This window comes from Artemia sp. Qi Xiang Cuo, chromosome 2 (genome assembly GCF_049724085.1).
Source record: "Artemia sp. Qi Xiang Cuo chromosome 2, ASM4972408v1, whole genome shotgun sequence".
In the NCBI taxonomy this organism is placed as follows: domain Eukaryota; kingdom Metazoa; phylum Arthropoda; class Branchiopoda; order Anostraca; family Artemiidae; genus Artemia; species Artemia sp. Qi Xiang Cuo.
This window is the reverse complement of record NC_142795.1, coordinates 11,113,076-11,127,039: the sequence shown is the minus strand read 5'-3', so window position 1 is coordinate 11,127,039 and position 13,964 is coordinate 11,113,076. Positions and strand designations below refer to the sequence as shown.

The 13,964-nt window shown below is 35.7% G+C and overlaps 1 protein-coding gene across 2 annotated transcripts in view; it reads right to left on the bottom strand.

The window, feature by feature from the left end:
• Positions 1–1,295: 1,295 nt before the first annotated feature.
• Positions 1,296–13,964, bottom strand: part of LOC148954901 (uncharacterized) — a 92,840-nt gene continuing 80,171 nt past the window's right edge. For both annotated transcript variants that reach the window (XM_089099094.1, XM_089099098.1), the window contains exons 7-9: positions 8,198–8,360; positions 4,882–5,146; positions 1,296–1,604 (exon numbers count right to left, since the gene is read on the bottom strand). In XM_089099094.1, the coding sequence (XP_088955220.1) occupies positions 1,394–1,604; positions 4,882–5,146; positions 8,198–8,360 (639 nt within the window). In that variant the 3' untranslated portion in view covers positions 1,296–1,393. The remainder of the gene's footprint in view (positions 1,605–4,881; positions 5,147–8,197; positions 8,361–13,964) is intronic.

Here is a 13,964-nt window from a genome sequence, read left to right as displayed (position 1 = left end):
TAGCCTGAAATGCTTAGCCTTTAAAATTAATTTGTTTGATTGTTTTTCGTTTTTTTGCTCACATTGGGTTTACGCAGTGTAATTTCTAGTCGTTTTTATTATTAAATTGGGTAAGTTTTTAACTTTTGTAACTATCACAATTTTAAGTTGAATAGATGACGCACAGGTCTCACTTTCACAGAAAACACCGAATGCACACGAAGTCGTATATTTAACGTTAAGACCCAATTTTTATTATTGACAAATTAAAATAAGGATTGAAGGCACATATTTGGTATCAGTAAAAATCGAAATAGAAGAAAGAAGAGAAACGCTGAAATAAAAACAATCTGATATTAAATGGCAATTGAAGCAAAGTTTCAAGTGTATCAAAACATGAACATGACGTTTTGACGCATCTTTCCGTTTCTAGCAAAATAAGAAGACTCTTGAAAAAACTGCAGACTGAAGTTTTCTAGGTCAATTTGCATCCGTACCACAAGCAGGATTTCACAGTGATGATCTGACATTCGAAAGATATTTTAATTTGTCGTAAATACCATTTATTTTAGAAAGAAAAGTGAAATAAAGTAAAAACGGTACTGTTCTAAAATCTGGAAAATACGCGAGGATACGACTCGAGAAAAGCAGTGATCAGATAGCCTTTACCCCGTAATTACCTATCTGACGTTGTAAAAGCAAGGGTTTCTCACTCCAAGAACTATATTGAAACTTTAGTTTTTTGGGTTTTAGGGGGAAAAAATGTACCTAGGTTAGGTAAGGTTACGTATTTAATATATGCTTTGCTTTAACACCTGACGCTGATTAATACAAAAAAGTCAATCGACCAATCAAAGGTTTTTTATCCATTCAAGGGATTGATACAAAATACATGATATTAGATCAATAAAATTTAAGGTATGAAAAATTTCCAAGGTAAATTTTTTTTAACTTTTCCCAGATTCTTTCGAAGGTTTCCGAAAGAATTTTTCAGGTTTTTCGGAAAAACTTTCCAGATTTTTCTGAGGGTTTTCAGACGACCTTTCCAGAGGACAAATCATTGCCCTGGGGAAAAGATATTCAGTTTTTAACAGATCCTTATCTTTCAAACCAACATTTTTTGGGGACTTTTCGTCCGTCGTACCGACTAAGGCCCCATTCAGTTGGTAATCATCGATTCTCATGACTAGCTGTATATTGTCAAGTTGCTCATATATCACGGATCTTATGAATAAACGAAGCTACCATAAATGTTAGCAGTAGTTAAATAATCAAATACATTTTCGAAAAATCATGGCAGAATATGTCAATTTTCAGAAATAAAATTGTAATTCAGACATTCATGTATAAAAATAGATAATATTTATCAAACATAACACAGGTAGTTAAACTTCAAAGCATTAGTCAAATAGCGTTATCTGAATTGCAAAGTAGGTTGAACATTTTGTTCAAGAAAATATTGCTTAGGAGTTATGATATCTGATAAAGTTGGTGTATTCGTCGTATCAGCAATAAGTGCACCCACTGGCATTCCTTGTGGAGCTCCATATGACATGTTTGGCACTGGAGGTGCACCCACTGGTATTCCTTGTGGAACCCCATACGACGTTTTTGGCGCTGAATATCTAAAAAAAGAGTAAAACTTATAGACGACACCGAGTTAAATCCTACTTCTTGGAATCCTTAACTGGGCCATTTTTTTTAAGTTCAAGAATAAAGTAGAGAACCTTAGTAGCGTGTAACTTGTGCATGGGGCATCGTCAGCATCTTGTCTAGGGGGGGGGGTCTTAATTTATATAGCAGTTCACAAAATCTTACATTACCAGTAAGTTGTATCTTACCTTTTGAAATCTTTATTCATCAGTAATCACCAAAAATTTATAAATCATCAATTAGCTTCAACATTAACCTAACTTGGATTACTATACTCTTATTACCTTCATACAATACTATAATATGGTAAAACAAACTATCCTACTTCCAATCTCCAGAAAACATAAACACCATAAAAGTGATTTGACACAAATCACTTTACGGTTTCCGTATGTGATAACAGCCTCTTGTTCTAAGAATTCAATTCAAAAGTTTAAATTTGGTCAATATAAAATATCAAAATAGATGTATCTATAAATTGGACCGAAAATCAATATCGACTGTCGAAACGCAAATATCGATATCAGAAACGATATTTTGAAATTTCTGTTTATTTTCAACCTTTTTAACCATCTATTAGTGAAAGCTCAAATGAAAAATTCCAACATACAAAAGTTCTCGTTAATACATAGTGTAAATTTGAAGTTCTAGGTTGGCAGATGCCCCTCTGCCTCCTTTTCCAACCTCCATGAACATATATTTAAGGTTTTAGTAAAAATACAATTAAGTATTTTGCATTTTTCATGCCTTCAGGTTATCAATCTATGCTCTCTAAAGACTTGCTTTATCTTCCACTGTACTGACGGTAAAAATAACATACGAAACAAGCTCAAAATATAGTATAACAAGCATAAATTGTATGTTTCCCCTTTGCCTTATACAGCCAACAAAGTCTTAACTGAGAGGATATAGCAGATCGAGGGTATACGGACTGATCTTGAATGATACGGTAGGCTATAGTACAGAATAAAAATGAAAACAATTTAGAACCACCCTTCTCCCCCACAAAATGCTATATCAGGCCTGAGCTCCACAACTAGGCAGAAATTAGGAAACTACCTGTTATCCAAGGCCGTATCCAGGGAGGGGGGTTACCCGGTTTGAACCCTCCCCCCCCCCCGAAATTTTTGACCGAGTCGAAAATAAGTCGAAAATTAGTAAAACCTAGGTAAAGATCAGTATAATTAGTCAAAAACTGAGTCAAAAATTAATAAATCCCCCCCCCCCGAAAAAGTCAAAAATTAGTAACCCCCCCCGAAAAAAATCCTGGATCCGCCCTTGATGTTATCTCTAAGTGAAAATAGTTTATAAACAAGATCTTTGTTCTCACTAAATGTCAATGATTGGTATTGTACAGAGGGTATTGGTAAAAGAAGAAAAGAACTTCATTAGCTAGATGGTTCTTAGAAAGAACAAAACTCTACAAAGTATTCAGTAGATTCAGCTCAAAGAATGAATTGTATGTTTTCTCTTCTCCTAATTTAGCCTGTAAAATCTTAACAGAGAGCGGCAAAGTATTCCAAAGACTTATGTATATTGATTGGGTATAGAGCGGAGGAAATGAACGAAGAAAATCACTGACCTCTTTCCCTCAGTTATATTATAGCAGTTATATTATAATTACTTTAATTTAGGAGCAATTTTTTCGTTCTCACGAGACGTGCTGCAGCTCGTGACCCACAGAGGATATGAATAAGAGGTGAAAAGAACTCTATTTGCCCAAAACCCTTAGTTATCAGGAAACTATGAAATATTTGTTAGTTCAAATTATAAGCATAAATGACACATTTCTTCCCCTCAATGTGGATAGCAGCTAAATCATAATTGAAAAGGTACTACAGACTATATCTATTTACTTTATATTACATTATGTTGCATTTCAAATCTTGATTGAGAAGGCTCAGGGCGGAGCAAAAAAGGAACATAATCAGAAACTATCCTTATTTTTCTCTACACGACTTAAATTAGGTCTGAAATCTGGAAAATTATAACTAGGATAATAACTTTGGCTTCTGATTGCATTAAGTTGTGACCACCCCTTTATATATGCCCGAGTGACAAGAATTTAAACCGCCTGTTATGTTGGTCCTGAACAGCAAAGCCATAACTTGAACACAAGCTGGTAGCTATAATTGAGGTTGGTTGATTCACAACAACCTTGAAAAGATGTCCTGATGACAAGAGCCTTGTGACCCCACTCCCGTATGCCCCATTTTATTGTTGAAACTGTATGTGAAACTCAGAGGTATGATCACGTTCAGACTTCGAAAGGGCACAAGAAAGACGAGAGTTTTCACCTCCTAATAAATTTGATTCAGACCTGAAAACCTGTTCTTTTCGCTGGTGAATTTTGTTCCACTAAGGTGGTGGTCGACTAAAATGTTTGTAATCTATGTTTTGTATCTTTTAGGGGTGATCGCACATTAGACTACCCTAGGGAAGGGCGGGCGACATCTAATCTTCGAAAAATTACATTACTTTGTCCAAAGATGGTCAGCTTTGCGTATTTACCATTTCCCCAAAACCTTAAATAAGATGAGGGTCATTGAATTAAGGTTTAGATGGTGTTTCTTTCTATCTCCTCTTTGTGGATTATTAAAAACCTTAAATAAGATGAGGGTCATTGAATTAAGGTTTAGATGGTGTTTCTTTCTATCTCCTCTTTGTGGATGATTAAATACCTTAAATAAGATGAGGGTCATTGAATTAAGGTTTAGATGGTGTTTCTTTCTATCTCCTCTTTGTGGATGATTAAAAACATTAAATAAGATTATGGTAATTGAATAAAGGTTTAGATGGTGTTTCTTTCTATCTCCTCTTTGTGGATGATTAAAAACCTTAAATAAGATGAGGGTCATTGAATTAAGGTTTAGATGGTGTTTCTTTCTATCTCCTCTTTGTGGATGATTAAAAACCTTAAATAAGATGAGGGTCATTGAATTAAGGTTTAGATGGTGTTTCTTTCTATCTCCTCTTTGTGGATGATTAAATTAAATAATATTCGATGTATGTCTGGCTACATATATCATTGAGGTTTCAGTTTTTGATATTTTATGCTATATTTTTTAGATTAGATAGTGAAATACTCTGTACGGGTTTAATCATTGAATAAAATCATTCATTCATTCATATCATTGAGACTTTATACTGGTTAGGGAGTTCTCTTTTCATTTAGTTTTCTTAAAGAAAAATAACAAATTAACTAGCCATTGGGGATAAACTTATCTCTATGAAATATAATAAACTTACTTAAGAGGATTCCCTTTAGGTACACCGTATCCCTGTTTAGGCGCTGGTAGCCCTTGTGAAGAAATAAGCTGACTGCCCACTGGCGACGGTCTCTGGAAGCTTTCTGGTTGATCCCAGACGAAGCTACTGGCATGATGGTCAGCCATAAATCGATTAAATTGATCTAAAACCAAACTTCTAGCTTTTTCAGGTCCACGAAATGGCTTTGTATGATCTATGGTATTGTCATTGCGGAAGTAGCTAAAGTAGCTAATCTTTCCAACATCTACAATAAAATAAATATGAGTGAATTTATAAAAGAATTATAATTTCATTACTAGCACGAAACATTACATCATGCTCATTGAAACAACTACTGCATTCAAGCATCCCAGACTTACTTATCCAATAAGCCCAATTTTTTCCCTTAGCGTTTCACGTGAAGTAATTGACGTCACAGTTTAGGAAGATTACTAATTGAAATGGTCTAGGTTAGCTATCCGATAGGTTAAGTGGGTCCAGGTGTTTCCTGCACTTCCCTTCCCCCAGAAAATCTCACTTACGCAAAATCCCCTCGTAAAACCCCCCTGGAAAATTCCCTCCCCCAAGAATAATTCCCCCCGGATAATCTCCCCCATATTCCCCCTGGATAATTTTGGATGTTCAATAGAAGTGAAATTGAAAATTCTACTCTCCTGTTTAAGTCAGAGGCAATGCTATAGCGTTGCCGATAGAAAAGAGCCATAATGATTCAATGCAATACTTATTTATTTATTTTTTCCCAGACGCAATTCATATGAAAGGGGGTGGTCGTTTGAACGTCGAATAGTTCCTACAAGGGATTTTTAAATAGTTAAGAGATTTGTAAATAAGCCTTATTTACTGTGGAAATACGTGATTAATGTTGTTATTCACCTTGCCCTCAATTGCATTTCATTTAACAAGTTGCCGAATAAGTATTCGTTGTTATTTTTTACAGTTTGCATGATTCGAGGAAGTCAGTAATAAACCGATACGCAATAAATATGCCAAGATAGTTTTTTTTTTAGCCTATTTACTGTTTCAAACATTTTTAACACAATATAAATACAAATATTAAAACAATAACAACATTTCTAACTTGCTCATTAAACTGAAGGGACATGCTTAGATTTTAATTTTACTTTTATGAAGTTTGATGACTGTATTTTATCAAATAAATGTGCCACCACTTGAAATAACTGAAGAACAGCAAAAACTGTCTGGGGTAATGGTAACTACTACTTATCACTGTAATTAACATTAGCGTATGACTCGATCTTTGCTGAGAACACAAGATAATTGGCATAGATGAAATAGTTTCCCGAGTTTTGGATTAAATTTACTTATTTTGTTTAGAAAATTTGTGGTGTAATGAAAGATAAGATATATCGCAGCATTTAAATCCTGTAAACCCTGCGGAAAAACATCCTGTTTCTTCTACGACGTGCTTTCCAATGGTTTAATTTAATATTAGTTTAATAAGATAGTAAACCTAAAGTAGAGTCGTAAAAGAATATTTTTCCATATAGCATCAGTAGAATAAACATAAAGTTTCCTCTACAAATAAGTGTCCTTAAAATAATATTTGTGACTACGTTTATTTAATATTCTTCTTGGTTACACTTTTTCCGTGTCAATCCTTATTAAAATCAAATAAAAAAAACACATTTTACAACTGAAAGAAAGGGGCAACATTAAACTTACAACGAACAGAAATTATTATGTATGTGAGGGGGGTTCTCCCCCTAGTCAATATCTCGCTCTTTACGCTAAAGTTCGAATTTTGTTCGAATCACAAATCCCTGAATTACAAAGGCTATTTAATTAAACTAGATAGCTCTTTTGAAAGTACTAAAACAAAAATTAGCGCAAAAGGCGAGGTATTGACTAGGGGGCAAACCCCCTCATATTCGTAATAATTTCTGTTCGTTTTAAGTTTTAATGTTGCTCCTTACTTTCAGTTGAAAAAACTTGTTGTTTTATTTAATTTCCGATCGTTTTTTAAATAATGCTTGGAAATCCGGCGCCCCCTTCAAATAAATGTTCCTTCCTCCAATGAAATATCCTCCATGGAAAAATCATCCCACGTAAACCCCTCCTTCGACCCCCCCCCCACCCGAAAAAATCCCTCCTGAAAATGTGTGTATACTTCTCAATAATCACTACCATATTTAAATAAAGCGCAAAGTTCATAACTTGCAGCCCTTCCCCGGGAAACTGGGGGAATTAAGTCATCCTCAAAGACATATTCATAGAAGTGGTCTTTTCTGATACACTGAATCTGATGGTGTTATTTTCATTAATATAGCTTGACATTTTGGGGTTGTCCCCCTTTCAAAAATCATGCGAATTCCGTCAAGGTTGCAGCTTTTGATGGATAAAATTAGACTCGATGATTTTATATATTTGGAAACAGCATAAAAAGAAAATTCTTTGATGCATAAACTGTTATCAAAATTCTTTTTTTTAAGTTTAGGTTGCTATTGAGCCGACTAACTCCTTTTTTTACAGATCTTTACAATTAACTGTTGGAGTTTAGTTTTGTTCATATTAAGTTTATGTGGATATATTTGGAGAATATGTAAATGGACTTTTAATAGAAACTCTTTCACATTTGATCTGAGCTTGAATTTTCATTTATCTTTCGCATTTCTAATTTCAGAACGCTTGATTTATCGTTATTCTAACAATTTCAGATGATGATTGCAATTTTATTGTAGATTTTGACGGTAGATTAATGTGAAAAGATTTGTTTAGGCGACAGAGTTATGCTTAACTAGGAGTAGCTTAGCCACTTAGCATAGACAATTACGTACGAATTGTTTCGTTTTTTTTTTATTTCTTACTTTTTCATATTTTTTTTTATTTCTCACTTTATCGTAATCTTCGTTTAGCTAAAGTTTGTTGGAGCATCTTCATTTTACATCAAGCACATCCTATATAATAATAAGTGAGAAATAAAATAGAATAATAATGTTAACAAATATGATAATAATAAACATAACAATGATAATAGAAATTAATAATAGATATATATCACTGGTTTCTGTGAATCAAGAGCTTTTTATTATTTTTTTTAAGGCATCATTACCTCAAACCACACATGTAGACATTAGTTTATATGCTAACTGACATCCGAATATAGAATATTACCAATATAGACGGTAAGAAAAAAACAAATATAACGTACTAAAAAAATATTAGAAATGTTTTCTATACAAATTTTGTGTTGGTTGCTTTTTTCTAGTCTTAATAATTCAAGGAATTAATTGTCCAAAAAATTATTTGAATTAAAAGTAAGAACAGTACGACTCACGATCAAATCCACTGTCTCCACCGGTGGCTACCATATCCATAACGCTCTGTGGGAAAACATCGTTTTGGGCAAAATTATAATGGCTGTCTTTCTCTGAATGGTATTGAGCAACCTCTGGTGATATCACAGTGGTATTTTCTGTTGTCTCTGTTATGAATATTTCCTGAGAAAAAGAAGAACCATAAAACAAAACTTATCAACTTTCTCTCTTTCTCTGTATCGTATTGAGCATCAAACACTAGATGACAATGGTTATTTTGTTTTTCTTGACTCTAGTGTCAGTTAATCTTCTTAGTTCCCCATACAGGGCTTAATTTGCTATGGGGCAGGGAGAGGGGCAACTGCCCCTCCCAGAAATCAGTTTGCCCCCTCCCCCCTAGACCAGAGTTCCCCCCCCCCCCAGCTGAAATTTAGTTTCTTCTAAAATCTTGTCATAACTAAGATAAACCTGCATAATTCAAGCATCAACAGAAACAGATCGGTTTTTTAGTGCACATTTGCCTTTATAGTACTATAAGTTACCTTTATATAGTACTATAAAGTACCTTTATAGTACTTTTGAAGTGCTAAATAGTACCTTTATGGTAGCAAATGGCTTAAATTTTAGTGTTTACAGTCATTTTCACTTGACTTGGGAAAATTGGCTCCAACTTTGTCCCCCCCCCAGGATTTTGACGAAATTACGCCCCTGTCCTCATGCTCTTTTCTCTAAAGTATGTTTATATTTGTTCTTTTCTGGAAAGCTGGTCCGGCAATGAGGGAGCCTCCAACGCTAGGAAAAAACACAACAAATTAAGAAGACCAAATTCAGCTGTGTGATGTACATCTGATGGCCCTGGCTGAATGAAGATTCATTCTTGCTACTGCTTTTATTTTGAGCTCTGTAGTCTAAGCTAACAAAAAAAAGGGGAAAGCTGTATTAAGAAACTGTTATACTGCATACTTTACAAATGAGCTATTGAGACATCAACAGTATATTCAGAAGAGTCCTGATGAAGGTAAATTTGGATCTTCTTCCTGTCTCATGACTGTTGGAAAAGTAACTTCTGAAAAGAGTTAAATAAAAAAACAATTTTTTTCAACTGTAAGCAATGAGAAAAATAAAAACGTAAAACAAATAGAAATTATTACGCATATGAAGGGGCAAGGCCATACCCAGAGGGGGAGTTAGGGGGTTTGAACCCCCCCCCCCCGGAAGGTTTGATTGACTCGTAAAAACGCAACAAAAATGGATATAAATAAATTTTGTATGCGTTTTTTGAGTTTTTTTGTGTAACTCCCCTCCCCCCGAAAAAAAATCTTTGAGTAAAACCCCCTCCGAAAAAAATCCTGGGTACGGCTTTGTGAGGGGGGCTCCCCCTCCTCAATACCTTGCTCTTCATGCTAAAGTTAATTTGGAACTTTTAAAAAGGTTTTTTATTATTCTAATTAACAAATACTATACGTAAAAAATGGGCAAATTTTATAACTTAAAGACCTTTCCCCAAGGGCTGTGTGAAGCCAAGTTATCTCCAAAGGCCTAGTTATTAGACCTTTCCACTATGCTCAACAAAATGACTATCTCAAAATTTGATCTGTGACTTTGGGGAGAAAAGGGTATGAAGGTGAAATTTTCAGGAAATTTTTGGGGGAAGGTAAACTGAATCACAACACGCCTTTCATATGCAGGTTGTCCAAAGGGCATATCAGCAATATCTTAGGAACAATTTTGTGTGTCAAGCTAAAACTTAGATGGCTTGTTGTGGGGGATGTTGAACTAACCAAAAGACAATATTTGTATCATAATACTACTGTTTCTACTCGAACAACTACTACTACTGCTACTATTATTATTATTGTTGCTACTGCTACTACTGATACTAAAGGTAAGAGCAAAGGTAAGTAGCAGTAAACATAATTTATACCAGCTTCTTCTACTGCTTTCTTATAATTTGGAAAATGATCGATGTGAATATATTCTTGAGGTGAGGAATCTATTTCAAAAGTAGATTTTGACTGATCCAGATGGATGGTGAAACCCCACCTGGTGAGTTTGCCGGAGCACCATTTAGCATGTGAGGCTGAACAATTTTCCTTGGAAATGTAAAGTAAGGTAGCAAAAACTGACTGCTTGCATAAACAGTCCCGACCATGGTCACAAGGACAGCTCTCTCTGATGATTTTGCCTTGCACTATATCATCTTACCCCTCCCCCTAAACACTTTAGGAGGAATATGAACTGTGGTCACAGAGTTTTTGTCACAGTTGTATATGTCACTTGTATTAAAAGGAAGCTATTCTAGAACTGACTTTCGGTTTGAAGAGAACTGTTCAATGTTGACTCTGTTAAAGCTTGTTGCGTGACCTAAACTTATAGGTCCAGGCTTTCGTAGTAACAGTTGTGTATTTTAAGCTCGAAAACCTACCAGCCAGTCCATCCCTGTCTTTTTGGCATTGATCCAGTTTTGAGGGATTGTCTTGTTGTTTGCTATAGCAAAGCGGTTGATGCAGTCAAAGTCATATGCACTGGCGATTGTAGTTATATTTAGTTGGGGACGCAGTCGCAATCAGTCACATTCACAAATATTTGCAGTTGCAAGTACCCAAAAATTCAAACAATTAAAAACAGTCACAGCTTGAAAAAGTCACAATGGAATTAGTGCTAATTGTATAATCATTAGTTGTAGTAGCCCTCAAACGCTCAAATTAATGCTTTCAGCTGTTATTCAAATATTGTTGGTATGCCCTTTTGACAACCTACATGCATAGAGTACATGTTGATTTTGTTCAATAAAGTTGCAATATTCCTCGATAGTTTCGCCATAATGTCGATAGTTAAGCCATCCCATATAATATTGCAGATAGACCATTTCAACATCCATATTTAGTTATAAATCCCCTCAAGAGGTCTATAAGTTTCAACTTAATACCTTTATCTGTCCCTAAGATACCACAATATGCCCTTATGACAAACTTTGATGGACAAAGAGTCTTTTAATTTAGTTCAACATTCCCAATAACGTACTCTGAAAGTTCCAATGTACACCCCTGTTTTCCGAGGATATTGCACACACACCCTTTTGATAATCTGGATATGTATTGTACCTTTTGATCTAATTTTACTCCCCTCTAGTTTCCCTGAAAGTGGAAACTTAATACCTATTCTACTACTACTACTACTACTAACAACTCACCTCAAAACCAAGCCGCCTGAGGCCAACACAGCTACGCACGCTCCTCCTCCACTCCAATCTATTCAAAGCCTCCCTTTTTACACCCGCCCACGAAGTTCCCATTTCCTTTAAATCTTTCTTTATGACGTCCTCCCAACCCAGACGGAGGCGACCTGCTTTCCGTTTAGCCCTAGAGGGTTGGCCGAAAAGAACAATTTTCGGCAATCTGTCATCCTGCATCCGCACAACGTGACCTAACCACCTCAACCTTTCTTTCATTATAGACCTAGAGAGCGGTATTGAACCAAATTTTTTGTATAGCCTATTGTTTGAAATACGGTCAGTCAGCCGGGTACCCAGAACAATCCTTAAGCAATTTCTCTGGAAAACATCTAGCAAATCTTCATCCGCTTTTCGGAGCGTCCATGCTTCAGAGCCATATTTGACCACTGTCATCACTGTAGCTTCTAATATTCTAGTCTTGACTTATCTTCCTATTCTTCCAGACTTTTTTTTAACTGTGAAAAAACACCCTGAGCCTTCGCTATTCTACATTTAACATCTTCACTGCTCCCACCATCTTTACTAACAATACTACCAAGGTAAGTGAAGCTGCCCACCTGATCAATCTTTTCATTACCCAATGTCATCTTTTTATCTTCACTTATCCTTAGCATTAGTGACTTAGTCTTCCTAACATTAAATTTCAAACCAATACTAGCACCCTGAACTCGCAAAAACTCTAAAACTTCATTCATTTTGCTCACACTTTCATCTAGGATACTTAAATCATCAGCATAATCTAAGTCCAGGAGACTTTGTCCTCCTCATTTAATTCCGTAGTGTCCCATTGCCTTCCCTGTGCTCCTTAAAACAAAGTCCATCAAAATAGTCCATATCAAGGGGGACAGAAGAAAACCCAGTTTAACTCCTGCTTTAATACAAAACCAGCTGCTAAGCTCATTTCTTACCTTACCCGCAGCAGGGTTATTCTCGTACATAGCACTAATCACTTTAATGTATTTGTCTGGTATACCATACAAGGATAAAACCTTTACTAAAGCTCCTCTATCAACAGAATCGAACGCTTGCTTATAATGTATAAAACTGAGGACCAAAGGTGTTTGAAAACTCAGGCCCTTCTCAATTATTAGCCTAAGAGTGAAAATTTGGTCGACACATCCTCTACCTTTTCTAAAACCGCACTGCTCTTCTCTTAAAACTTTGTCTACGGCATCTCTCAGTCTAAAAAGTATCATATTACTAAGTAATTTGTTACCTACAAAGACTAGTCTAATTCCTCGATAGTTACCACACTCATTCTTATCAAGTGGCTTAATTAAGGTTTTCCTAAAATCGTTAGGTACTTCCCCTTTTTCAAAAATCATATTCATAATCTTCAATAACTTATTTTTAACCTCAGAGCCACTATATTTAAGAAACTCATTTACCACCCTATCAGCACCTGGAGCCTTATTATTCTTTATTCCTTTTAGTACTGTTGCTAATTCCTCCTCACAAAACAAATCTTCCTTCACATCCAAGGTATCACAAACTTTTTCATTTTCCTCTATATTTTTTCCTGCAACTCTATCTCGGTTAAGCAAGTTTTCAAAATGTTCGATCCATCTCGCTTTAGTTTTTTCCTTATCGCTAATTGCCACCCCATTCCTATCTTTAACTGGGACAAGTCCGGATTGACTACTACCTCTCAATTTGTTAACGTGCCAGTACATTATTTTACTATTATGCCGTCTAGCTGCATCTTCCAGATCCTCGGCAATTTTATCCATGGCCTCCACTTCACACCTCCTTAGTTCATATTTCAATGCTTTCTTCTGTTTCTTCTTACATATTCTGTTCCTGAGATACTGTATTTATGCTCCTTTGACAACCTGGTTGTACTTAAACCCTTTTGAAAAAAAAAATACCCTCGATTTTGTAGATGGGTTTCACATGGTACACGCTGGGAAATGTCCCAGTGTTTACCGTATTTTCCCGTCCCACTATATACCAGATGACACCCATATGCAAAATCAAGGGTTGTTTTTTCTTCTGAAGGTTTCGCCCCAAGATGACCACCTAACATGACCAGATGATGTCCCCTTCATTTGGTACCCCAAGCGCTAAATTTTACTGAACTAAAAAGAATAAACAAAGAAAATCCAAAGACAAAGTATTTTTTGGCGGTTATTTCCCAAACTTTGAGAAGGGTTTGCTCAAAAAAAAAATTGTAACATACCAAAACAATTGGTCTGAACTTGGTTGAAAACCAAACTAACTCTGCTAGACGAAGCTTACGAATTTTTTCGAGAATGCTATATGGCAGAATACTAGATGGTACCCCCTTTCACTTCGTTATGTATTGTTATGGGGAGTAATATGGTCTGTCAGGTGCATTGAGGCAAGGGTCTTATGGGCCACACCTATACGCCTCGAGGGCCGTATACGGCCCGCGGGCCGGGGGTTGCCGACCCATAGCTTATACAGTTACTTTAACTAATGACGCCAAGGGCATTAAGTTGAAAAACTTTTAGAGAACGTTTAGGGGGAGTTAAGATCAAACGAAAAAAACTACATGCATGCAGGTATTAAAAGAGCATATAAGCAATATC